At 37.5% G+C, this 25,437-nt stretch overlaps 2 protein-coding genes, 2 long non-coding RNA genes and 1 pseudogene across 6 annotated transcripts; 4 read left to right on the top strand and 1 right to left on the bottom strand.

The window, feature by feature from the left end:
- Window positions 1-40: 40 nt before the first annotated feature.
- Window positions 41-3,580, bottom strand: LOC119077583. Its single transcript, XR_005087832.1, has 3 exons — window positions 3,570-3,580; window positions 1,809-1,811; window positions 41-252 (listed from the first exon to the last, which is right to left on the bottom strand). It is a non-coding gene; the product is annotated as an uncharacterized LOC119077583 (long non-coding RNA).
- An 86-nt stretch (window positions 3,581-3,666) lies between these two features.
- LOC119077763 (myotubularin-related protein 10-B) lies at window positions 3,667-7,125 on the top strand. The gene is made up of 10 exons (XM_037185072.1): window positions 3,667-4,059; window positions 4,170-4,218; window positions 4,285-4,415; window positions 4,491-4,655; window positions 4,728-4,852; window positions 4,915-5,146; window positions 5,315-5,805; window positions 5,874-6,090; window positions 6,155-6,379; window positions 6,445-7,125. Exons 1-10 carry the CDS (start codon window positions 4,003-4,005, stop codon window positions 6,835-6,837), a joined length of 2,085 nt encoding a protein of 694 aa, XP_037040967.1. The 5' UTR covers window positions 3,667-4,002; the 3' UTR covers window positions 6,838-7,125.
- A 3,678-nt stretch (window positions 7,126-10,803) lies between these two features.
- LOC119077762 lies at window positions 10,804-11,012 on the top strand. Its single transcript, XR_005087867.1, has 2 exons — window positions 10,804-10,894; window positions 10,949-11,012. It is a non-coding gene; the product is annotated as an uncharacterized LOC119077762 (long non-coding RNA).
- Window positions 11,013-12,849: 1,837 nt separating this feature from the next.
- On the top strand, window positions 12,850-19,402 carry LOC119077755 (odorant receptor 67d-like). Of its 3 annotated transcripts, none has more exons than XM_037185067.1 (8): window positions 12,850-12,919; window positions 12,999-13,112; window positions 13,167-13,505; window positions 13,566-14,083; window positions 14,146-14,245; window positions 14,327-14,416; window positions 14,460-14,627; window positions 14,690-14,887. In XM_037185067.1, exons 1-8 carry the CDS (start codon window positions 12,908-12,910, stop codon window positions 14,738-14,740), a joined length of 1,392 nt encoding a protein of 463 aa, XP_037040962.1. In that variant the 5' UTR covers window positions 12,850-12,907; the 3' UTR covers window positions 14,741-14,887. The 3 variants fall into 3 exon arrangements, 2 of the variants coding, with proteins under 2 accessions (XP_037040962.1, XP_037040963.1); XM_037185068.1 differs by having other exon boundaries at window positions 12,853-12,919; window positions 14,472-14,627; XR_005087864.1 differs by lacking the exons at window positions 14,460-14,627; window positions 14,690-14,887 and adding an exon at window positions 19,302-19,402 and having other exon boundaries at window positions 12,857-12,919; window positions 14,146-14,416.
- LOC119078136 lies at window positions 17,597-25,428 on the top strand (annotated as a pseudogene).
- The last annotated feature ends 9 nt before the right edge of the window (window positions 25,429-25,437 follow it).

Raw genomic sequence — 25,437 nt, 5'->3', positions numbered from 1 at the left:
AAATTCGAAAATTCTTTTCCTGACACTATAATAACTACTAACATAGCACTGCTTCTAGCACTTACACTCATTTCTGGAACGTCAAAAGGCCTCAAAATTTTGAAATATGTATGCGTGTACGATTGCATGTATTGTGTGTTTTTATTCACACCAAGGAGTCATGACTTCTATCTCTAATAGAAAATGCAAGGCCTATTTTGATTGCATTAGCCTCCAAATATTTCTTATGTTCATGCTAGTAGCAGAGCTGTGCTACTAACGAGCTATTATTCATATGCACCTTAAGTTCTTTAGGATTTGTCTTTATTTCCAAGTGGTTTACCGTGACACAAATGTTTTTTTCCGGAAAATGGAAAATTGTTTTTCCATCCTTCAAAGTCGAATATCTCTGAGCGCCAGTGTGATCCACAATTTAAATTCCCCCTTCATTCTAAATATCTTGGTAAATCTCCCCATTTTCCTTACTTCTCTGAATTGCCTGTACTTTCGTTATGGAGAAATGAGAGAAGTCATTTGTAACACGACGGGAATTTAAAATGAGTTGAGCTTGACTTTACATTATCTTTTTGAAAAATTTCATCTGTTCTCGAAAGTATTGCTCTTTAAGACAGATATGTTAATAACAGATATTTCATGGAAGAAGTTTGAAGTCACCAATGATTAGTTCCTAAAAATAAGCGATGCCTTCGTGATCCACTACCTTCCCTATCCCAGAACTGCAGGTAATTCAGATTATTTAAGAAGGTAACCGCTACGTATCTAGAAAAAACTTACAAAGTTCGTATTAGAACATTCATCACTTTCGCCGGCTGAACTCAGAAGAACATAAATGTAGTTCTCGAATTTATAAATGCCCATGGAGAATGGATTCGAAGTTGATGAATTTAGAAATTGATGAAGGACGTTTTTTTTGGTGGAAAAAATTTTGTTGGGCTGTCATGACCCTTAGAAAAATTTTCTTCGAAGTGGTCGCGATAATAGTTTTTTATCAATTACTCCAACATGCAAAATGTAAATAATGTCAAATTGTGTACGTTTATGAAGGTCGATGAGCTGAATATTATTGACCAACAAACGCCGATGTTCGACCCACCCAGGCGCCACAACAAGTGAAAAACCTCGAAAAAACCGAAATTTTTGAAAGGCTCTGGGCGGTTGGGAAAGTTAGTAGCAGAAATCTCTAACCCGGAGTTTTGTAGTTTACATCTCGCCCTATCCATTGACACCCCACTCGACCATACTCACCGTCCCAGATAGAAATGGAGGTGATTTTGGAAAATCTTCGAACTTTAAAATTCCCTAAATAACGTTTTTTCGAGCGAATTTTATTATTTATAGGTTTACGAGATAATAGTCAGTAAAACTAACGTGATACAGCCATAGATACACGTAATGAGCCATAGATCTTTTTTGTAGAGACCAAACTACCAAAATGAACCAAAATTCCAAAATTTTACCTCATCAATTTTTTGAAAATAGTAAATCGAGCTCAAAATTGTTTTTCTGATCTACCCGATAAAGAATCTTCGTATTATATCAATTCTGTATAACCAAAATACGTGAATTATAGAAATTGGAATTTGTCGATACATTGCAACCAGGTACTATATCCACATATATTGAGAAATACAATTTTTCAAAACATTATGTGAATTGGTGAAACAGGAACTAATCAGAAAAACAATGTTTAACCTTTTAAGAATTTTATTTTTAAATTTCTTTTATTTTTATTTGAAGATACAGTTTGTAAATCAAAGGCTTATGCAGAATCAGCAACAGCTGAACTTCACCAGCTAATCAACAAACACACTCTACTTGTATAATATACCAAAACACATTCAAAACAACGAGTTTACTACAGTCATACGTGTTATGTGCACACATAGATGACCTTAACGTTGAATACACTGTATGTAGCTTGCCCTTGATTTGTGTTCGATATAAAGGCATTGTCTTTGTCGACCAGCTGGATATGTTCAGCTGTTGCTGATTCTGCATAAGCCTTTGATTCCCAAACAGCAAGAAAAAAAAAGATAGGTTCAGACCTCCCCATTTCCAAAACCATCGATAGAGTGGTTTTGACAATAGTTTTCTTCAAGTTTATGTAGGAATGTAAGGAATAATGAGGAATTTTTGAAAAAGAAGGATGTGAATTAACACATTAAAAATAATTGCGGCCTGTCAACTTTCGGCACCCTGGACTTTATTTAAATAGTCGTGGAATACCTCCAAATAAATTTCTAAAAATCTAGAATTCAGTTTTGGATTTTTAGAAATTTATTTGGAGGCATTCCTCGACTATTTAAGTAAAGTCCAGGGTGCCGAAAGTTGGCAAGCAGCAATTAATTTCGATGTGTTAAAAAAGTTTTTGATTGTCGTGAAAAAGTAGGTTCAGAAATACTAAACAGCTACTTATGCTAAAAAATGCACAAAATATTTAAGGCTCAATTGTGAAAAAATCGAATGACTTGTGTTCACTTTATTCGTAGTTGTCCTCGTCCGAGCTTCATGTATGTATCCAACGCCCGTTGCCAAATCGAAACGTGAAAAAAACGAGAATCTGATTTAATCTGCGAATCTTTGTAAAATATGAGATTGATATGTGATTCTCTCGGGTAATACAGTCTTACATATAGTGTTAGATCTAACGGGGGAAATCACTCTTTGATTTACATGATTTACGTGATTTACACGTTAATGTAAATCACTTGATTTCACTGCAATTACCTGGTAGTTTCTCTTAATTTAAACGAGGTTTATTTTCTCCTTGTTGGTCTGAATATAATCGACATGATAATTATGAAAAATCCTTGATAAATGTAGAGAAATCCAGTGATTTGCAATTCGTGTGAATCACGTAAATCATGTAAATCGTGTGTAAATCAAAAGAGTGATCTCCTCCTCGGATCTAACACTTATAAGCTGAAAGATCACTTCCCACTTAGAAGAATCAATCATGCTACTATATAACTAGAACACTGTTGTATGGGGTTGCATGCTAAATGTTTTTTCAGATATCAAATATTTGAATCATAGAGTTACACATTGAAGTCCAGCGGTTGAACACCTTGCATTTAATAATTCTTTCGCCTCGATAGAACTATTCATATCACAATGATTCTCTCCAGGTCTAGCTCATACAATGTCATTGAAAGTGTTCTACTGTTCTTAATCAATAATTGGTACCTGTTTGGTACAAGTGAGTGGATATAAAGTAATATGTGAGCGAAGCGAGCGAAAAATTTTCATTTAAAACGGTCGTATTCACTAACGTTCTAGTTCTAAGCTTGTGTCGATAATGAGGTAATTTTCCTATGTTCATTCGTTTTTTTGTCGAAAAAGTAGGAAAATAGGAGAATTTACTAAAAATAAGGAGGGTTCATCAAAAATAAGGAAAATAAGGAGAAGTGGGAGGTCTGTAGGTTTGTTCAAAGGCCATACGAATTGTCAAATTACTGTAAAATTTCCAAGGTTCTTACAGAATCTCATCAACATATAAAAACCGATCTGTGTGGATGAAATCGAGTTCGTTCGACCAGTGAAAATTCGTGTTCACAGTCATTCGGAACGAACCTATTTTAAATCTTTGAATTGCGCAATTTTGTAACGATAAACTACCAACACTGTTGAGCAAGTTGTGCAACTTGATGCGAATGAAAATAGTGTCAATAATAAAGCTGTCATTCTTCCCAGTTCTCTACATACCACAAACGTCCAAATTATCGTAACTCTTTTTTTTTAAACATTTCTCTTCACAAAACAAATTCAATCGAAAATGAATTACCCGCTTCAGTCAAGTGATTGCGGAACTGATGGGAAATGATTTGAATTATTTATTTTCACTCAATTTGTTTACTGATTTTTAAGGTTATGTTTTCTGTTCCTTTTGTTTAAAAAAAATAAATAATAAAATCGAAGCCAAAAATAAAAGTTATTTGTTTTGCAAAATCAGTGCTAATTTTACACTCGGTTAATTTATTTGTTGGTCACGTATATGATGAAATGGCTGAAATCAAAACAAAATCGAAAAAAAACTTCACCAGTTATTTGGACAGTGAGGTGTGTCATTTTGTTAATCGCTCAAATTTATGAATTCAATAATCAGTCGTCTGATGTTTTTTGCACATTTGGTAAACACCCTTTTTTCTCTCTCGCCCAACGAAATTTAGGCATTAAATGGCAGCGAACAAGTGAATCCAGATCCGAAACTTTTGTCCGGTAAGTTCAACATGCAACAACGGGAAATGACATCACCGTTTCACGTTCATTGAATGTTAATCTTAGGTGAATTGGAGGTGGCCAGAGCGCGCAATGTATTGTTGTTTAGTCCGACTAGTAAAATTAAAGACGATAATGGTATTCCAGGTGTACTGGTGATTACCAATTTTAAATTGTCATTCCTTTCCTTCGATGATGTAAGTCCAGACAAAGTAAAATTCAATGTCACACGACCGTATACTGTATGCGCAATTAATTTTTCTTAAACACAGACGGATGCATCATCTGTGTACCAGGACAATGTTTTTCTTGGGAAAAACGACGTCACCCTGTCAAACATCGACTACATATATCAAATCAACGATCGAAAAAAGCGACTAGTTGCACCAAATGTAAAAATTTTATCAAAATTAGATGTGCTACATATCATTTGCAAGGTGACTAGACCAACCAACCGTTTCACTTTGATGTGACACTGTTCCAATTAATCATTCTGTTCAAACCTGTAGAACTTCCGTGTCTTCAAATTCGGTTTTAAACGATCAGAAGTCGGTAAGGGCAAACACATTGCTGAGGCACTGGCGAAATTCGCGTTCCCGAATCGACACAATTTGCTATTTTCGTACAATTACAAGTGAGTTGGTTGTTCTTTATGTACAACTGTGAAACGTTCTTATTCTCTGAACGCCGTTACAGAGAGAACTACTACAACACACTGAGGACTATACCAATGTATAACAAGAAAATGGATTGGTCACAGGAACTGCTGCGGTGTGGAGCGACCGGCTGGCGTGTATTGTCTCGTGAACGGGAAGATAACATTCCCGAACGAACGTTACCAATGCACTATGTTATACCAAAAACCGTAACGGAAATCGAGTACATCAAATTGGCAGAGTCGTTCAATCGGTCCCGTGCAGCTATTTGGGTGAGTGTGTGGTCTTGACCCAATGGCGGATACTCGATGATGGTTTGAGTAATTTTTGGAATTTTGGAAAAATGGTCAGTGATTGCTAGAATGCCATCTGCCATCGGGTTGTTTTTGTAAAGCGAAAATTTCGATTCAATATAATTAACCATTCCGGTCTCCCTTCAGGTGTATAGTCTTGAAAATGCATCTCTGGTCAGAATGGCCGAGCTGATACCAACAATAACCGATACGAAGCCAGAAAACAAGATGTTGGAACTGGTCCGAAAGTGTGATCCAGCGATGAAACAGCCAAGTATTATGGAACTGAACAAAGTCCTGCCGTCGATCCAGGAAGTGCAGGCCAGTTTTCTAAAGCTACGAGAACTCTGCACACCAGACTGCTCACGGCAATTTATGGTTCAAGATGTTCGATTTTACACCTTACTCGATAAGTCGTGTTGGCTGTTTTACGTGTCGTTATGTCTAAAGTATTCGAATGAGGCGGCGATGAAAATGCGTCAACGAGAAACGGTCGTACTGCAAGAGAGTGAAGGTCGCGACATGTGCTGTGTGATCTCTAGCTTAACGCAAATTATGTTGGATCCATATTACCGAACATTAAGCGGTTTCCAGGCATTGATACAGAAGGATTGGGTGTCGCTGGGTCATCCGTTTAGGTGAGGAAAATTTGATGATTCAATCTTGTTTAGGTGATAGTCATATCCATTTTCGCAACATATTTCAGTGATAGACTGGGCCACGTCATAAACAGTGACACAACCGAGCAAAGTCCCCTGTTTCTACTGTTTCTTGACTGCACATGGCAATTGATTCAACAATTTCCAGAAGAATTTGAATATTCCGAAACATTTCTTACGACAATTTGGGACTCCGCTTTTCTGCCGTTATTTGACACATTCCAATTCAATTCGGAACACGATCGGCAATACGCCCACAAAAATGTAAGGTTTTCTTTGACTGCGAAAATCCTTCCGCATTCAATTGATTCGCATTCGTCATTGATAGGAACACTTAATTCTGCGACCGGTATGGGATTGGGGCGAACAATTCTCCGACAAAGACATGGTCCTGTTCGCCAATCCACTGTTTAAGAAGCCACCAGAACAATCGAGAAAATCAATGGCATTTCTACCACCCACTGCGATACCTTTACCTGGCCTACATCAAACTGGCTCAAGAATGACGATGCATGTTCCACAAGCAGCAGCCGTGGCCAGTCAGCTGCCAGAGGTTTGTAACAAATTGAATTTTTTTTTGCTTAATTTCCGAGACATTTGGCTTTTGTTTGCCTTCAGGACCGTTTTATCGAGCCGCAAACCAACATCCGTGACCTGGAACTCTGGACACAATGTTACTTCCGTTGGCAACCGCTGCTCGAAATCAAAAACGGTGGCTATCCACAGGTTGAACTGTACAATCGGATCATTCTCAGTAATATTTCCAAATTGCAACAAGCATTACAGTCCAATGACTTTGAAGATGTGCCGATACCGTTAAATGAATCCGACGATGTGATCAACGGCGTCAACGTTAACGGTCCGTCGATGCCGTCGATCAGTTCTTTTTTTCCATTTAGTGGAAATAATTCGAATTCCGATGAATTGACCGATATTTTGACGCAGAGCTATGATTTCTTGACGGATGGATCCATCATTGACGGATTGTCAATTTCACAGATTCCAGATTGAGGATTAATGTTGATTGTATTTGTGTATGAAATGGCGTTTCATAGAAAATTTCTGTTCACAATTTTTACCGAGAAAAAGTATTTTCCGTTTTTGTTCGCATAGTTAAAATGATTTAAAAAGAAGAGAAGAAAATTGCGGATTGAGATGATCCATTGCGTACGAGATTGAGGCTATTGAAGCTACAGTCCTCCATATATTTTAAGAAATGAAGCCTTATTTTCATCGGTTAACAAAATATAATAAATTGCGAAGTTATTTATTTGTTAATTAAAAAACTAAAATGAAAAGAAAAATCAAAACCAAAAAATAAATCTTTTTCCTTTCTACCACGAAATATGCCATCGACGGACTGCTGAACTGATAAGTCATATGTATTAAACAAACAGTCAAAAAACCACTATAAGGAGAAGGCAACTCAAGGCCCTGTGGTGGATACTTGTAAAAAAAAAACCGATATCATTTTAGGTGACGACGATTTCTGCGTCTGAACCCAAAATCATGGTGGCACAGTCCGTGGCGCTAGCCCCTTCTGGTCAATAAAAATGAAACTGTGATCGGCAAATACTCCAGGAAAATTCGTCATTTTGTGTTATTGGCCCCTTAGGGCCATTTTACAGGGTTTTTTTATGGTTGTGAACGGTTTTTCTAGTGTATTTGAGGATGTATGGATATTGTGATGTATGTATTATAGCTTTTAAGCTTGAAAGGTCTCGGCGAGACAAATTAAAGGTTTTGCAAATCATTCAAGTGGGAAGAGGGAGATGGAGCTTCTGAAACGGGTGAAATTCGAGCTATTCGAGCGGAGAATGAGTAGTGACGTATTTTGAAGCTATTCTTTGATAGTTAGTATTTCTTAAATTTTTAAACTTTTTCATTTTTTAGCTTATTTTTGAATCCTTACAAAATAGAGAGTTCGTTTATTCGGAATAATTTCAGTTTTCATAGTATGGTTGAGTTCAAAACTTCCAAAACGAATGATATCCCAACAAAAACCTCTAAAGAGAAAAGTGTCGCGCTAGCCATGTGTAACTTCTAAAATCTATGATATCGCTCGAGGTGTCAAGCTGAAAGCGTGATTTTTACGTGATGTGCGGGAAAGGGAAGAGCTATAGCTCTGTTTGTCGTTCCAAAGGATGTTTCTCCGAAGGATGTTTCCTTGAAGTTCAATAAATGTGAAAAGGAGTCTTGTTTTGGTTTTCTGTGTACGGAATTTCGGTTCTTGCAATTTGCGCCCCTGAGCTTTTCGTCTCAGGTAAAGCAAAATTGGTATGTACGAAATTAAGTGAATTTCCGTTAATAATTCGTAAAGTAAAAAATTCAAGCGATGCTCTATTGATTACTTTCTCGCAATATTCCTGACTATAACGACTATAGCGACTATAACCTGACAGACGGTAGTTGTTATAATTTCAAAGGTAAAAAGAACCGGAGCCTAAAGCCATGAACAATTCCCTCATCTTTGACCGGACTCTATTTTTAGACCCGTACGAAGTACTGGGGTCTTATGGGTTTACGCATACGTTTGTAACACGTCGAATTGGACTCCCTGAGTAAGGGGAAACCTATTGTGGTTGTCTAGAGATGCCAAATCCGCGAGAAAAAAAATGTCCGTCTGTCCGTCTGTCTGCACGATAACTTGAGTAAAACGCATCCGATTTTGAAAATTCTTTTTTTTCCCGTTTGGTAATGTCAAAAGACAGGCTAAGTTCGAAGATGAGTGATTTTGGATCGACCACTCCCGAGCTGTGGCCCAATAAGTGCTTTACGGTTTTTCGAAGATATCTCCGGACATTTAAACGTTAAACTTGTAAGTGATACGTCAAATAAAAGGTATTTACAATACCGATCGACAAAAAAAGAGTTTATGGAAATCGGATGACCGACTCGTGAGTTAGACCCCTTGGTGTGGAACAGGCACAGGGCGGCAAGCAGTTTTTGCTTGTAGGTCGGCCACATTTGAACATATTTCGTCATATTTTAGCTTTATTAGATAGGTATTGACCGTACCAATCAGGGAAAAAAAAGTTTTTCAAATTATGTTCTCCGGAGCGTGAGCTAGGTCTCTTGGAGTGAGCTCTTATCTGGCTACTCGGAAGTACAGTGAACGTGGTGTATTTTGACAATATCTCGAGTAAATTTTGACCGAATTTCATGAATTTTTTTTTGTTTGAAAGGTATTAACGAATGTAAAGCGTCGGTACTATTTCCGGTCTCCTAACAAAATGGCTGCCGGCGGCCATATTGGATTTTAGTAAAATAGAAATATCTTGGGAAAAATGATACTTAGAGAGTTTCTGTTAACATGGAAATAATTTGTTATGTGTGTGGGGTTTCAGGGATTCCATATACGGACATCTATATATACCTATATACAGCTATATTGAGCTATATACAGGCATATAGAGCTATATAATAGCATATATTTATCTGTGAAATGTTTATTTATAGTGAAATATAGTTAAATATAGCGGTATATAGCTGTTTAAATAGGAATTTATGAAATTTGTCTTCGTACGGGGCTGTCTATATTGCCTCCGGCAATTTAGTTGTATATGATAACAAGGCAAAGAGTGGATAATGTAAGTGATTTTAAAGGGAGAATAGTTTTTCAGCAGAGAAGAAAATGAAGTAAGAGAAATGAAGAGTTTCACATTAAAGGCTTTTGATACGAATAGGTGTTTCGTACGGGTCGGCGTTAGCTATGTTTTTCGTTATTTTGCCTTATTGTCGTTGAAATAGAATTCCACTGGAAGCCTGGGTTTCTGTTCGTTGTTTGTTTCTTGTTTTTGTGATTGTCTCTCAACTAACACACAATCGATGCACATCAAAAATCATGATTATTATAGAATTTTGGAGACGTTGGCACCCGAAGTCTTAAGTCTAAATTTAAATCTGAATAGATCATGTGCCCGCCCGCATTTATTTGCCAAATTATAATGAAATTACGCTTATCTTATTAGCGCGTGTAAATGTGTCACAATTCTAGGAAAATTTTGAATGAACAATAAAATCAAATTTTAAAACTCGTTATAAACGATAACGTTTAATGAAATCATTTCAAGAACTCTCAAACCAGGTGAGTATTGAATTACTAGCGAAAAAAGTAATGGCAAAACCACCCGGCCACTGAACATGTTTCTTTTACCACACTACCAGAAACTGTTCCCCTTTCCATTTATGATCTTTCAGTTTATTGTAAAAAGTACAATGTTAGAACTGAAAAGCTGGTGAAACCTTGATCATCTACCAGGTAAATGAGGATTTCGTTTGATTGTGGTGGATTTTGAAGATTGTCTAATAGAAACAGTTCGATTAAGGCGTATCGACCATTTCACCTTCCTGATTTTTCAACTTCAACTCCTTCAACTTATTTGCAATGACTAAGTGGCTACAAAAACCAATCGGCCACGGGGGAACGATCATAAAAGTCCTTATACACTAACAAAAAAGTGTTAGAAATCTCCATTGACTCCCGGAAATCTGCTATTCCTGTTCCAGTTGTACCGCCCGTACTAAATGCAGTCAGTGTAAAGGGTTTTCGTACTTCAAATGTTAACAGAGGTAAAAGCAACGCACTTCAAGCAAAAGTTCTTCGCGTGACAGCTGCCAAATAGAGAACTATTTTTTATGAAAAATGTTTCCAGATTTTTTTCAGTGACCCGTTTTAGTATACTTTATGTAGAATGCCACTCATGCTTGGTAAAATAAATTATTTCTGATTTGTATCGTTTAAACCGATTGAGGTATTACGTTCACTTGCGTCACATCCATCGTTGTTTTTTTTAAACCAAAGTTACATTATTTGCACGAGTATCGCGTTATTGCCCTTGTTTGCATTTATTTACACAAAGGCTTAACCTTATTCTATCGCTGTGCAGAATCGAGATTAACCAATCTTATCACTTTTCACATGCAATTTTTTTATATTTCTAAATATTCTACCTCATCTTAAGCTTAAAAGTGAAATTAAATTTTCAGTTTAGTAGAAGATTGCTTTCGAAAATCATGAAGATTTTGTTTCTCTTCACATTATTTGTGATTTACGTGAAAGTTTCTAGTGAGTACCTTACAGATCCTAAAAAATGTCCAATAATTACTGATAATATTTCAGATGGATCTGATTGTGAAAATGACTGGATCGCGTATAACGAAGACTTGTGTCTCAAATTATTTTACAAACCAATGACGTATAGTGAGGCGGTAAAGTTTTGCTCTGATCAAAGTGACTTAATTAACAGGCCATCACTGATTCAAGTGAATCCATTGCAACTGTACAGTTTCCTCGCTCAAATTGGCCAATTTACGAGTCGTAACATTTGGATTGAACAGCCAAATTCAAACGCCAATACATGTTTGCAAATCGATCCGTTGGGAGGCGATTCTGCAGCATGGGATGAAGTGCAACAACCATGCGCTCCGAGAATAGCCAGAGTAGGAAGTACAGGTGGCAATGCTGATGTTCTTGATTCATGGTTGCCAACTAATGGTTGGTCAAAAAGAATTAATACTGGAAAATTTGAAGGTCCGGGAACAGGAACTAAATTTTTGGTTGAAGGCTGTGAGGTTCGACCGATTAACACAGCTGTTAGAATTTGGAAACGTGTTGAATAATTTGTCGATGATGTTGATTTGTAACAATTTGCAATGATAAACTATAATAATGATAAACACGTACGAGTTTTCATTTCAAATTACATATTCACAAGCCCGTTTATTAGTGCATTGCTTATTTGTGGGTGAAGAAGGCTATCACGACGGAGGAGGAATCTTGTTAATCCCTCTCCAAGATAACCAAATTATCTCGTAAAATCGTGAGGTATTTTATGCGCGATGTGTTCGGATGTCAAAATTAGTCAACTAGGGGAATTCAAAAATTACACTTCAGGCCTGTTGTCTGCTTTCGCTTATGTGATAATATTACTATACAAGGGAAGGAATTTGAAATTTCGTATTCAGATGAGTAAATGTGTCCGATGGCTTTAATCGTGATACGAAATATTAAATTCCTTCCCGAGTGTAGTATGACGTTTTCCTTTACGAAGGAGGAAAAGACTTTTTCCTAGGGATGGAAAGTCCATTTTCCCTCCCTAGTAAAGGGAAATTACCAAGTAAAATTACCAATCAAATGTGGAAATGTGAAAAAATGTGACATATAATTACTGGGTGAATAGTGTCACTCTCAAGCAATGTAACCGATGTAAAGAAAGTTTGACGTAAAATATCTCCGAAAAAGAGCCAAACATTAAATTCCTTTGGACTGGTCTCTTTTTAAATGCTAACTTAACACTTTCACACCGTCGGCTCTATTGTCCATTTACTTAACAGAACCATCTTCGCAAGTTCAACTTTTATCTTTTTTAAATGTGGGATTTAACCAATTGTAATGATGAGCCACTGTAAAAATTATTAATATTGTGTCCACGCACTTACACCGTTTTGCGCTCCGTTTACGAACGAATAATGGAAGCTCCTCCCATTTCTCATTGTTTAAAAGTGAACGGAGAACTAAACGGAGTAAGTGCGATCGCAGCTTTAAGACAAAAATGTGAAATTGCCAAGATCAAGGCGGATTCCGGATGTGGAACGAGTAGGACTTGTGATCCGGAATCTGATGACATTAAAAATTACCTGATTACGGAATTCGAAAATTTTCCGTTATTTTGGTGCTGTATTGGTCGGTGATATGGAATTCGATTGGAAGCCTGGGTGCCTGTTTTTTGCCTAACGGATGCTATCAAAAACCCGTAAGAATGATTTTAATTTTTATAGGAAAATGATCAGCACCTAGTCGTCACAATGTAGATACTACACTAGGAGTACATAGTCTACTCATCGAAAATTCATCGCACAATAAAATCAATTTTATAATTCTAAATAGTGTTATGCGCATAATAATATTGTTAATAATTTAGTGAAATTTTGTTAATAATTCGTAATGTAAAAATTGCGTCAGTGATGATTAATTTTCAATTTTCTATAAAAAAATACCTCCAGCTATATTCGAATATCCTTTCTGTTGGCTATTACCTCGTAGTACACCTCAGAGAGAGGATATTATTCAGTTGCTAACATGACTTCAAAGGTATAAATAGACAGTTAGACTGACTTAGACGGGTAATGAGGAACAACAATCTGATTAAAACATTTTTTCGGATAAACAGGCGACGAAGAAGTCTACGGAAGATGAGTTTGAGGAGTACACCCACCAGTTGAATGGTTCACCGTTGAACGTCCCTCTAGATACAGGAACGAGAAACCCAGCCAAATTCACTAAGGTTCGAATTACGAATCCAATAAAATGAACAAAGTTAAAACGTAGAATTGCTAAGACCAAGGTAACGACGGATTCCGGATTCGGAATTAGTGGGACTAGGCTCGAACAAATTCATCAGTCGGACCAATTGAGAGTAACTTCTGAGCAGGAATCTGATGAAGACATGGAAAATTACTTGATCTTTGAACGGGATTTGAAATTTTTTGGTTTTTTTGGTGATATATTGGGCGTTGATATGGTATTCGATTGGAAACCTGGGTTTCTGTTTTGTGTCAGTTTGTTTCTCATTTTTGTGATTGTCTCTCAACTTACATACACACAATATCTGCACGTCGTAAATAAGAACTACTATAGGCTTTTGGAGACGTTGGCATGCTACGGCATCACGATATCGGTGAGCATTACGTTTTGGGTAACGGAACATAGTCAGCTACCACTCTCTTTTCAATTTTAGATGGTGATAAAAATTGTGTTATTCCTCAAAAGTTACAAAGCAATGAAAGCACTGATCAATTCTACAATTAGGGTGTGTAAAGCGAATGGAAGGGGCTATCGAGCCGCTAAAATCCGAGACCGTTTGCTATACAATTCTCGATTCTACATGTGGACCACCATTGTTGTTATGGCATCAATTACCATTTTTCTCGCTTATCCAACCAAAGCTTTTCTTGTTGATCATGAACTCATTTCCTTACTGCCAATCGAATATATTTTTGTGGACTTGTCAACATTGTATGGATTTATTACGGCAAACCTAATATCGTCGCTATTAGGAGTTTTTGCCAACGTTGCTACCGCGTACGCTATCCAAATAATTGTCTCATTAATTCTGAACTACTCCATATTCGTTGATATGTTTGAAGAAGATGTGAAGTCTTTAGATGAGGTATGTAACCGAGTATCAGGTGCAACTTTCACCTATCGACATTCATTCCTGAGAAACTTTTGTCGGATACAGCAAGACATGGATGCGTAAATCAAACTTTAGCAAAAATTAAATGAAAAAAATGAATTTTATAAAAAATCTCTTTCAGATATGTGGTAGAAGTGAAGAGAGTCCTGGATGGTTACATTTACCATTATTTCATTGCTTCGTATTTAGGCCAAATCATTTGTTTGTTTCAAATTGTTGTCGTAAGTTCTTTTTTAAACTATAACTGTCATTAAAATAATCGTTCAATGCACATCCTACCATCCTGATAACTACCATACAAGAGTGATTGGAAAAGTGGTTACGCCATTGCATATGGTATGTTTTTGGAAATGATGTTCTATTGTCTAATGGGAACGAAGATATCATCTGAAGTAAGTTCCAACTCCATTGAAGCATCAATTGCCACTGACGAAGACTTTTGAACAGAATGAACGAATTATAAGTGCTCTACAAAAGTCAAATTGGTATTCATATGACGTGTACTCGCAAAAAGTATTTTTGACCTTATGGATGGCTTCTACAAACGCCAGAGAATTGCGGATAGGTCCGTTGGCACCACTAAGCGTATTGAGTGGAACGAATGTAATTGAAAAATATTCATAAGCTCGCTGATTGTCGAATACATTTTTCCTAAACGTTTTCAGGTTGTTAAGAGCATCTACACTTATTTCAATATATTGCTTGAAGTTGTTTAGGACTCTGTATTGTATTTGGATTATTCCGTATTGGTCGCCTCTGCTTCTGGTTTCGCTGACATCGGTGTCCTGCTCTTCAAAGTACCGGATGCAATTATTCTTGATGATAGCCTTGAAAGTGAATTAAATAAACGGTTGTGACCTTCATTCGGTTGTTGATCAGTGACCGCCAACAGCCCCGCCATCGCACCGCGAAGGATAGGCCCTCAACTCACTTTATTTTATTTTGCCATAGTTTTACTACAGCGAATGAATGACATCAGTAGAGTCCGTTGAACCGGCTGAGTCTAAGATGACAGAAAGTCAGCACAGTGATGAACATCAATAAGAAGTTGACATGATTCTATTGAGAAACTTCAATTGTAATACTTAGGTCGGTTAGATTTATTGATGTTTAGATTGTAGTGCAATGATGTGAATAGGTATGTAACCACCGAGTACTCTGTACGCAGTAAATCAAAGCAATACAAAGATTAAGTAATTTAGATATTACAGACCAAGCGAAACGCTTTGCAGTCTCTTTCAACTTTTAATTTTAAATTCTTGTACTCACGTATTTCTCATCGTAAGTTTATGATCTTATGTGTTATCTAAGAAGGCCGACATTCGACTCCAAGCAAAGCTGTCCGAACATTTGTGTAAGGATTTGTTTCCCTTTCGTTCGTTGAAATAAATAAACTTCACGGTCAACATTGAATCTCCAAGAAAGCAAAGGTTTGTAAGATTTATTTACAGATTACCCATTTCATATTTAAACCAACAGCAATACATTCAGTCACAGACGGAGCTGGCTCGAAACGTGCCGTAGCATTACGTCTCATTACCTTTATAGCTTACAGAATTCATACTTCAGTAGACAAAACAAGAAACTTTCTGAAAGAAAGCGTCCTTTGCTGGAAGATTAGCCAACCAAACCTATAGCAGGGACCTTCAAATTTCTTTTATTTTTATTTTCCGTTTCTTCATACTGAAATATTTAAATTCAAGGGAGGAGAGTATTCTATTCATACTCGTATACAATTCACCGCACAATAAAATCAATTTTTTGATTGGAAGCAATGGCTACAATATGCGATGCGCAATATTTATGGTGTGTCATTAATTCAGTGAAATTGAGTTAATAATTCGTAATGTAAAAATATGTCCATGATTATTAATTTACAATTTACTATGGAAGAACAACTCCCGTTCCATTCGCATAAATACTTTTTCTATTGATTACTGTTTCATGTTATTCCGTAGAGATAAGACATATTATCTTATTGTCTTGCAGACAATCAACGCACTTCAAGCATGAGTGGTACTCTAAATAGAGTACTGAAACGGGACAGTGTTTCAAACAAATTTTAACACTGTAAAAAGATCTGGAAACATTTTTCATAGAAAATAGTACTCTATTTGACAGCTGTCACTCGAAGCACTTTTGCTTGAAGTGCGTTGAGACAATCGATTATATGATAAAGGTAAATATACAATTAGACTATTACTGCGACTATCCGCATAAAAATTTATCTGGATAAGGGTTACTTCAAACGACGATTTTGGGGAGCACATCCACCAATTGAATGGTTCATCATTGAACGTTCCTTCAAACTCGGAAAATTTAGTCAAAACCAATAAGGTTTGAACAGTATGTCAATTTCAATTTTAAAAGTCAGATGATAAAGATGGATTCTTTGCTTCAATTTTGAGTTCAACGGGATACAGTGAAAGTAAATTTTGACAATAATAGTACGCAGTGAAGACAATCTACTGTAAAAAAAGGTTAAGTTAAGCCTTTAACGACAAAATATGAGCACACGAAAAAAAATCTGTTCCTGTTTCGTCTTTGCTATCCAATTGTCTTATGGTTGATAACAAGCACAAGTGGAGTCATAAATGCGATGCTAAATGTTGCACTAAATATTATGGTGTTGTATTACAACATGTATTAGTTTTTTTAAGGCACAGCCAGGAATCCCCTCAGCAGGACCGTCAACACAAATTTTCTTCAAAGTAAAATTTAGGTGTTCGTCCAATGCACAATGCATTGGTTCGTAACATATTTTGTATTGACTAATATGTTTCAAAAATACTCTGATTTTTGAATTTCTGGTTTTTCTATGATGGTGCTAAAAGTCGAGTTTTCAAAGACTTTTCGGTAGCAATCCCTAGCTCTGATAATGAAAATTGGGGAGAAATTTCCGTTTATTTCTCGACGCTTAGCAACTTAAAATTCTCTTGGGTCTGCTGTTGTGTTGCCCCTGTTTTAAGAAAATTCACCCCACCAAGACTATGACGAGAATCATCACGAGCTGGTGATTTTTTGTATCAATTCCGCCATTATATCGTTTAACTGTGGTGTATCTGTAATCTGTATCTGCGTGACCTTCCCAAAGTTAACTGCGGAAGCAAAAGTAGAATTCTATTCCTTTGGACAAGAATAAAAGATCATTTTCGTATCCATTCAAATCCATTGTTCTAAATTTCTTATTCTTCTAACTTTTTGTATTTGCCCATACTGAAATATATCAGATCGACGTAGAGTATTCATATTCATACAAACTTCACCAGTCGCCAACGCCCTTCAAGCATGATTATACTCTTCACTCTGAGTATATCTAGAAGAGAAATGAACTAGTAAGGCTTATTCCCAAACATACCACGTGTTGATGATGCGCAATATTTATGGTGTGTCAATAATTAAGTGAAATTGAGTTAATAATTCATAATGTAAAAATTACAGCAATTATAATTTACAATTTACTTTGGAACAGTAACTGCCGCTCCTTTCACACAACTTTTTTTTATTGATTACTGTTTTGTAGTATTCCTTAAAGGTAAGACATACATATAGCTTTGGAGACGGTCGATAATATGACTTCTAAGGTAAATAGACAGTTAGACTATATGGCTGCAACGATCTGATTAAAAATTTATCTGGATAAAAGATGACGAAGAAGGTTTCGGACGACGGGTTTGGGGAGTACATTAATGGTTCACCGCTGAACGTCCCTCTAGATACAGGAATGAAAAACTCAGCCGAATTCACTAAGGTTCAAATTACGAATCCAATAAAATGAACAAAGTTAAAACGTAGAATTGCTAAGGCCAAGGTAACGATGGATTCCGGATTCGGAATTAGTGGGACTAGGCTCGAACAAATTCATCAGTCGGACCAATTGAGAGTAACTTCTGAACAGGAATCTGATGAAGACATGGAAAATTACTTGATCGTTGAACGGGATTTGAAAATGTTTCGTTATTTTGGTGATATATTGGGCGTTGATATTGAATTCGATTGGAAGCCTGGGTTTCTGTTTTGTGTCAGTTTGTTTCTCATTTTTGTGATTGTCTCTCAACTAACATACACACAATATCTGCACGTCGTAAATAAGAACTACTATAGGCTTTTGGAGACGTTGGCATGCTACGGCATCACGATTTCGGTGAGTATATGTTTTGGGTAGTACCAACGCACTTCAAACATGAGTGGTACTCTAAAAAGAGTACTGAAACTTGACAGTGTACGAACGATTTTTGGCACTGTAAAAAATTTTTGAACAAATTTTCATACAAAGTAGTACTCTATTTGGCAGCTGTCATTAGAAGCATTTTTGCTTGAAGTGCGTTGGTAGCACGGAACATAGTCGGTTGTAACCACTCTTTTTCCAATTTTAGATGGTGTTAAAAATTGTGGTATTCCTCAAAAGTTTTCAATCAGCAAGAGCACTGATCAATTCTCGATTAGGGTATGTAAAGCGAATAAGAGTGGCGGTCGAGCAGCTAAAATTCGTGACCGTTTGCTATACAATTCTCGATTCTACATGTGGACCACCATTGTTGTTATGGCATCAATTACCATTTTTCTCGCTTATCCAACCAAAGCTTTTCTTGTGGATCATGAACTCATTTCCTTACTGCCAATCGAATATATGTTTGTGGATTTGTCAACATTTTCTGGATTTATTACGGCAAACCTTATATCATCGGTATCGGGGGTTTTTGCCAACGTTGCTACCGTATACGCTATCCAAATGATTGTCGCATTAATTCTGAACTACTCCGTGTTCGTCGATATGTTCGAAGAAGATGTGAAGTCTTTAGATGAGATGTGGAGCAAGGCATCTGATACGACTTGCACGTATCGATATTCTTTCTTAAGAAACATGTGTCGGAAACAGCAAGACATGGATGCGTAAATCGAATTTTTAATAAATTTAAATCAAGAAATTGAATTTTACGGAAATCTATTTAAGATACGTAGCAGAAGTGAAGAGACTCCTGGACGACTACATTTTTCATTATTTCATTGCTTCGTATTTGGGTCAAATCATTTGTTTGTTTCAAATTGTCGTCGTAAGTTCTTTTTTAAACTATAACTATCCTTAAGACTTACGTTCAATGTACATCTTACCATCCTGATACCACCTGAAACGACCATATAAGAGTGATTGGAAAAGTGGTTACGCCATTGCATATGGAATGTTTTTGGAAATGATGTTCTATTGTCTAATGGGAACGAAGATATCATCTAAAGTAAGTTCCAACTCCATTAAAGTATCAATTGCCACTGACGAAGACTTTTGAGCAGAACGAACGAATTATGGTGCCCTACAACAATCAAATTGGTACTCATATGACATGTACTCGCAAAAAATATTTTTGATCTTATGCGTGGCTGGCTCAAATGCCAACGAAATGTGGATAGGTCCACTGGCACCACTGAGCGTTTTAACAGGATAAGATGTAATTGAAACAAGGCATCAGAACAGTCGGAGCGTTTGCTGCGACTTAGCCCCGCACGACCCGTAATCCTATTTCGTCCGTAACCATAATACGTCCGTAGCCGTAATACGCCCGGAACCCTAATACGTCTACAACCCTCTAATGCGTCTGTTACCAAAATGCAAGTCAAGTTGGGCATGGTCAAATTTACTGAAAGTGTTCATTTTTAAAATTGCGCATAGCGCAATTACGAAAGCCCGTACGAAGTACCTCTCAAATAAAACCAACAATTTACGATATTATTTTAGAAACCCAAAATTGTTTGCCAACTTTCTATTGGGTATTCAATTATCTCTCAAATGAATCAAAAACTAGCAAAATCGGATGAGATTTACTCGATTTATGTGCAAAAAACACTTAGGGCCGAGTAGCGGCCTTAGTCCAAGGGCCCAAATTTGAAACTTTTTTGCCACGTTATTTTCGGCATTCAATTACCTTCCACAAAAAACTAAATCTAGCAAAATCGGATGAGATTTACTCGATTTATGTGCAAAAAACACTTAGAGCCGAGTAGCGGCCTTAGTCCAAGGGCCCAAATTTGAAACTTTTTTCGACACGTTCTTTTCGGTATTCAAATATCTCTCAAATGAAACAAAATCTAGCAAAATCGGATGAGATTTACTCTATTTATGTGCAAAAAACACTTAAAGTCGAGTAGCGGCCTTAGTCCAAGGGCCCAAATTTGAAACATTTTTTGCCATCATTCTATTCGGTATTCAATTATCTCTCAAATAAAACAAAATCTAGCAAAATCGGATGAGATTTACTCGATTTATGTGCAAAAAACACTTAGGGCCGAGTCCAAGGGCCCTAATTTGAAACTTTTTTCGTCACGTTCTTTTCGGTATTCAATTACCTTCCATAAAAAACTAAATCTAGCAAAATCGGATGAGATTTACTCGATTTATGTGCAAAAAACACTTAGGGCCGAGTAGCGGCCTTAGTCCAAGGGCCCAAATTTGAAACTTTTTTCGACACGTTCTTTTCGGTATTCAGTTACCTTCCATAAAAAACTAAATCTAGCAAAATCGGATGAGATTTACTCGATTTATGTGCAAAAAACACTTAGGGCCGAGTAACGACCTTTGAGCCCTCCCAACAAGCTCGCGTTGCATCTTACCCAAAAACAATGTTCAGCAACTTTGTTCTACTCGTCAATACCTTTCATTTGATATATCACAAGCAGCTATTGCGTGCGTATTTCGGTAGATATCGTCGAAAGACTGAAAAACACCTATAGGGCCCTAGCTCTGGAGGGGCCGACCCTACCATGCCCATTTTCGAACTTGACCTTACTTTTGTCGATACCAATCGGGGAAAAAAAGAATTTTGAAAAAAGGTTGTGATTTACTCTAGCTAGAGGGGTCACGGACGGACGGACGCGTCGGTGTCACCATCCACTGTTTTCACAACCGACATGTATAACTAAGAAAGACGAGGGGTAAATCACTGATTTTATGACAAGGATTATATGGAATTATGTGGAAGTAAGACTCCAGATGATTATAAAAATCAAAAAATTTAATTGAAAATTTAATGAATTCAGCGAAGATTTTAATTCTCTATATAAATAGCAAGAGAGAGAATGTCGAAAGTTTATAAAATCTCATCTTGCGAAAATATTGAAAATATGGCCCCAGATGGAGTCTCCATCATGGAGAGCAAAGACGAAAATAGTTTTACTCCCTTTTTCGTCTAAGTTCTGCCAATTTTTGCTCGGAATGTGTTGTTATTAACTGGACTAGTTTAACGTTAACAACTTAATTCATAACGAGTATCTACATACCGACCCTATAGTTTATATCGAGCCAACCTATGAAGTATCAATAAAGCATTATCTCTTTGTCATTACTCAAGAGCACTCGTATTTTATTTAAGTTCCTAACCACGGACCCCTGCTGTTTTCTCACAGGTTATGGGCCCAGTCAGCATCGCTGAATCCGAATATTTCGTTATTTCCATCAGAATGTGACTTTAAAGTGCGCCTGAATGTAAACCAGTCGGTGAATATAAACCACCCAGGTATGGTCTAATGTCACTTCGGACGATTTTAAACGATTTTAAAAACGGATTGTAACGCACCCATTTTCAAATTATAGACTGTTATGATCAGAGCGAGAAAACCGAAGACTAGTTATTATAACTTGCCTTGGGGTACTTGTCAAAGTATTTACTTCTCTTTCAACGTGGTTACATTGAGAGCGAGAGGACAGAAGACCAGTTTATTTTAACTTGTCTTGGGGTACTTGTCAAAATATCTTCTTCTCTTTCATCATAACACTCTATTTTGACAAAAATAATGAGTGCGTTCAAGATAAATCAACAGATTTTGAAGACTCGGTCATACCTGGTATGTACATTCATTGGTAAATGTTACTCGGACCAAAAAGGTGAAATTTTTAACCACAATGGTGAAAAACGACCACCGACACAAACGGACAAATTTGTGATGGGTAGGGAAGGTTATGTTTTGATATGTTGTAGAGGAAGATGTGTGTGTCCCTTTTGTCCACGATGGTAAGGGTCCGGGCAAAAAACCTTTGATATGCTAAAGGGACTGGTCCAAAAGGTGTACGAAACATGTATTCCGGCTTTGGTGGGTATGATAATAGAGGAGTTATCTGGAGTTTGACATTTTTTTCGGTCAATTTGAAAGATGGAACTTCGCGGTCGCGTAAGAGTAATTATGAAGCTTTGCGTGTCGGACAAAGTTGGGGACGAAAATTTCTTACAATCATTGGTTTAGTAGATGGCAGCACAGTGATTAAGAATCACATAATATTAAAATCGAGTGCACGGCACAATTTTGAGATAGACGAATTTTTCTTTGTTTGGGAACTAGGTCTATTTTTGTCGTTCTAAATTTGTATTTCTGAGTTAGCCTAGAGTCTCACCTTTCCTACGATACCACACATACTGTATTTCAACATCGCCAAGTAACTTAAGGGCTAGCTTAAGTCCGTAAGAAAGTTATTTGGCCATGTTGAAACACAGCATGTTTGGTATCGTTGGAAAGGTGATACGAAACATGAAACATACATCAAAAAAAAGCGTTCAAAGATTGAAAGATCACAAAGGCAATGTCCGACGTCACGAATACAACAAATCGACAGTAGCGAGACACACAATCAGAAACAAAGGACATAAAATTGATTGCCAAACTCAAAATTAATAGTTAGAGAAATAACTTCTATCTACGAAAAATCAAAGAAGGTTTGGCCAAGGTCAATTAATGAACATCGATATATGTCTCGTCCTAAACAATGCATGGAACCCAATATTACCAAAAATATCAGACATTGCACACCCACTAAAACAAATAATAGTAGATTATTCACCTCTGTCTCAATTTTGACGACTGGGAGGTTGTGATCCTAAGTCGAAGGCGCGGATCATAACCCCAGTCGTCTAAATAAACATCCAAGATTCATTGAGAAAATCTTTATTTTCAATTTTTGTAGCTTCTATACACCCTAGAAGTCTAATGGTTCACCACATTACATTACAATGGAATTGCACATTTACAATGCTTGTATTTACGCATGTGTATCGATATACAGTAAATTCAGCTCGAAGTATGGATACGTGCGTAACTGCGAATTTGCATTACCTTCCGTTTATATACTTTGGATCTGCGTGACCTCCCCAAAGTTTACTATCTTGAGTCCGCTAAGTGATAAGACTATAGCACACTCACAACATTTATGCTACTCTCCACTCCACCTAGTGCACAACATCACCATCTACAATTTACCACAACTGTTCTTATTTTCCCTCTTACAGTCTACGGTCAAGAGTGCGTCACCGAAAATAATCGAATAGATTGCTTTCCATTCGGATCAGTTACCGAAGCCAGTTGCTTAGCGAAAGGATGCATTTACTGCAGTGCCAGTTCGGCCAAAGGTACACCTCCCTCTTGCCACCTGCCACTGAACTACGGATACGTTAACGATGGCTCGGTGTTGGAAATTCCCGGCGGATGCAGAGTGAATCTAAGACGAGCAACGAATATTTCGTACGTTGGCGGTGACGCTGAAGAAATATCGATTTTCTTTTACACCGAGTACAATGAACGGCTCAGAATTAAGGTGAAAGCATAGGCGACCGAGTTTGTGCGTCAGATGTGTGACAGTGTCTTTTCATCAGATTACAGACAACACCGATCGTTACGAAGTGCCTATGGACATAAATCCACCGATCGAAACGGTTCCGGGCAATCGACTCTATCGCCTCGAGTACTCTAACGATCCCGTATTCTCGTTCAAAGTAATACGGGTGTCGAGTGGAGTGGCCGTATTTGATACATCGCTTGGTGGGTTCACGTTTGCCGATCAGTTCATTCAGATTGTTAATAAGGTTCCGTCCACCTTTGGTTACGGCATTGGTGAGAATGAACAGTCCACCTACAAACATGACTTTAGTAAATGGCAAGTGTTCGGTCTGTACACGAGAGATAATGTCCCGGATGTATGAGAACCCAAATGAGTTTTCATTGATGGTTTGAAGAAAGTGGTTTGCGTTCATTTTAGGGCAACACGAATATTTACGGCGTCCATCCCACCTATACCATGGTTGAGAATGACGGAAACACTCACACCGTTCTATACCTTAACAGCAATGCACAAGGTTCGATTGAGCAAAGTGGTTTTCTTGTCTGAAAAATCCTATCTAATTAACTGACCGTATCTCAATCATAGAATTCGTTCTAACGCCCGCACCGTCATACATATACCGAACGATAGGCGGACTGCTCGATATTTATATCTTTATGGGACCAACTCCTGAACAAGCCACTGCCCAGTATCATCAAGCTGTCGGGCCGCAACCAATTCCTGCTTATTGGTCGTTAGGTTTCAATCTTTGGCGATGGAGTTACAATTCAGTGGCCAATATGCGAGCCACTATTGATAGACTAGCAGCTGCTGGTATTCCACAGGTGCGGTAGACTTAAGTCAATTATAGTTTTGTCCTTGACTTTCCTTGCAAAAATTCCTCGAAAATATTTGAAATCCACTTTACCTGATCCAGGATGTCCAATTCGGCGATTTGGACATAATGTACGATTGGCTGACCTTCACCTACGACGAAAACAACACTTACAACGATTACGCCGAGCTGCCGGCATTTATTCGCGAATTGAAAGCGAAAGGAATTCATTTCGTTCAGAGTGTGGTATGTGGGACGTGTGGAACTTGTGGGAAATGTTCCATATTTTGCTTAGATGCAGCAGAATGAAAAACAAATTCCTTTCTTCCCATACCCAGAATTCACAGATATCGTCGGAGGACCGACGACTAGCTGATTACGAACCATTAAAGCTTGGAAATGAAATGGATGTTTGGGTAAAGCGACCGGATGGCTCTATTTCCACTGGAACACTTTGGCCAGGTGGCGATGGAAATGGATGGTCGAAGGTGAGTGATATACGGGAAGTGAATCTAATAACCTGGCCGAATTGACTTTCAACGAACCCATCGGTTAACACTTGCCGCTTTTCCCGAAAAATATTTAAAATGAATTCGTATTTCAGCCTGCTGGACCTGGCCAAGGAGGTCCAGTTTATTTTGCTGATTTTTCTCGTCCTTCAACTGTTGACTGGTGGTACACCATCTGTAACAGTTACAGAGAAAAACTAGAATGGGACGGCCTATGGCTAGTAAGTTTCCAATCAAATTGAGGACACGTTGAGGACACAAAAATGTAATATTTTACAGGACATGAATGAACCAGCAAGCTGGTCCGACGGCGACGTGAATGGTTGTGATGATACGCTTATTAATAGACCGCCATACAAACCGTCGGGTATCAAGAACAATATTTCAGACTTGACAATATGTCCCGATCATATTCAAGATTACGGTAGACTCTACGACACCCATAATCTGTACGGTTGGAGCGAGGCTCGTGGATCATTTCAGTAAATATTTCAA

This window comes from Bradysia coprophila, unplaced genomic scaffold (assembly GCF_014529535.1).
Source record: "Bradysia coprophila strain Holo2 unplaced genomic scaffold, BU_Bcop_v1 contig_24, whole genome shotgun sequence".
Classification (NCBI taxonomy): Eukaryota; Metazoa; Arthropoda; class Insecta; order Diptera; family Sciaridae; genus Bradysia; species Bradysia coprophila.
This window is presented reverse-complemented; position numbering and strand designations above follow the sequence as displayed.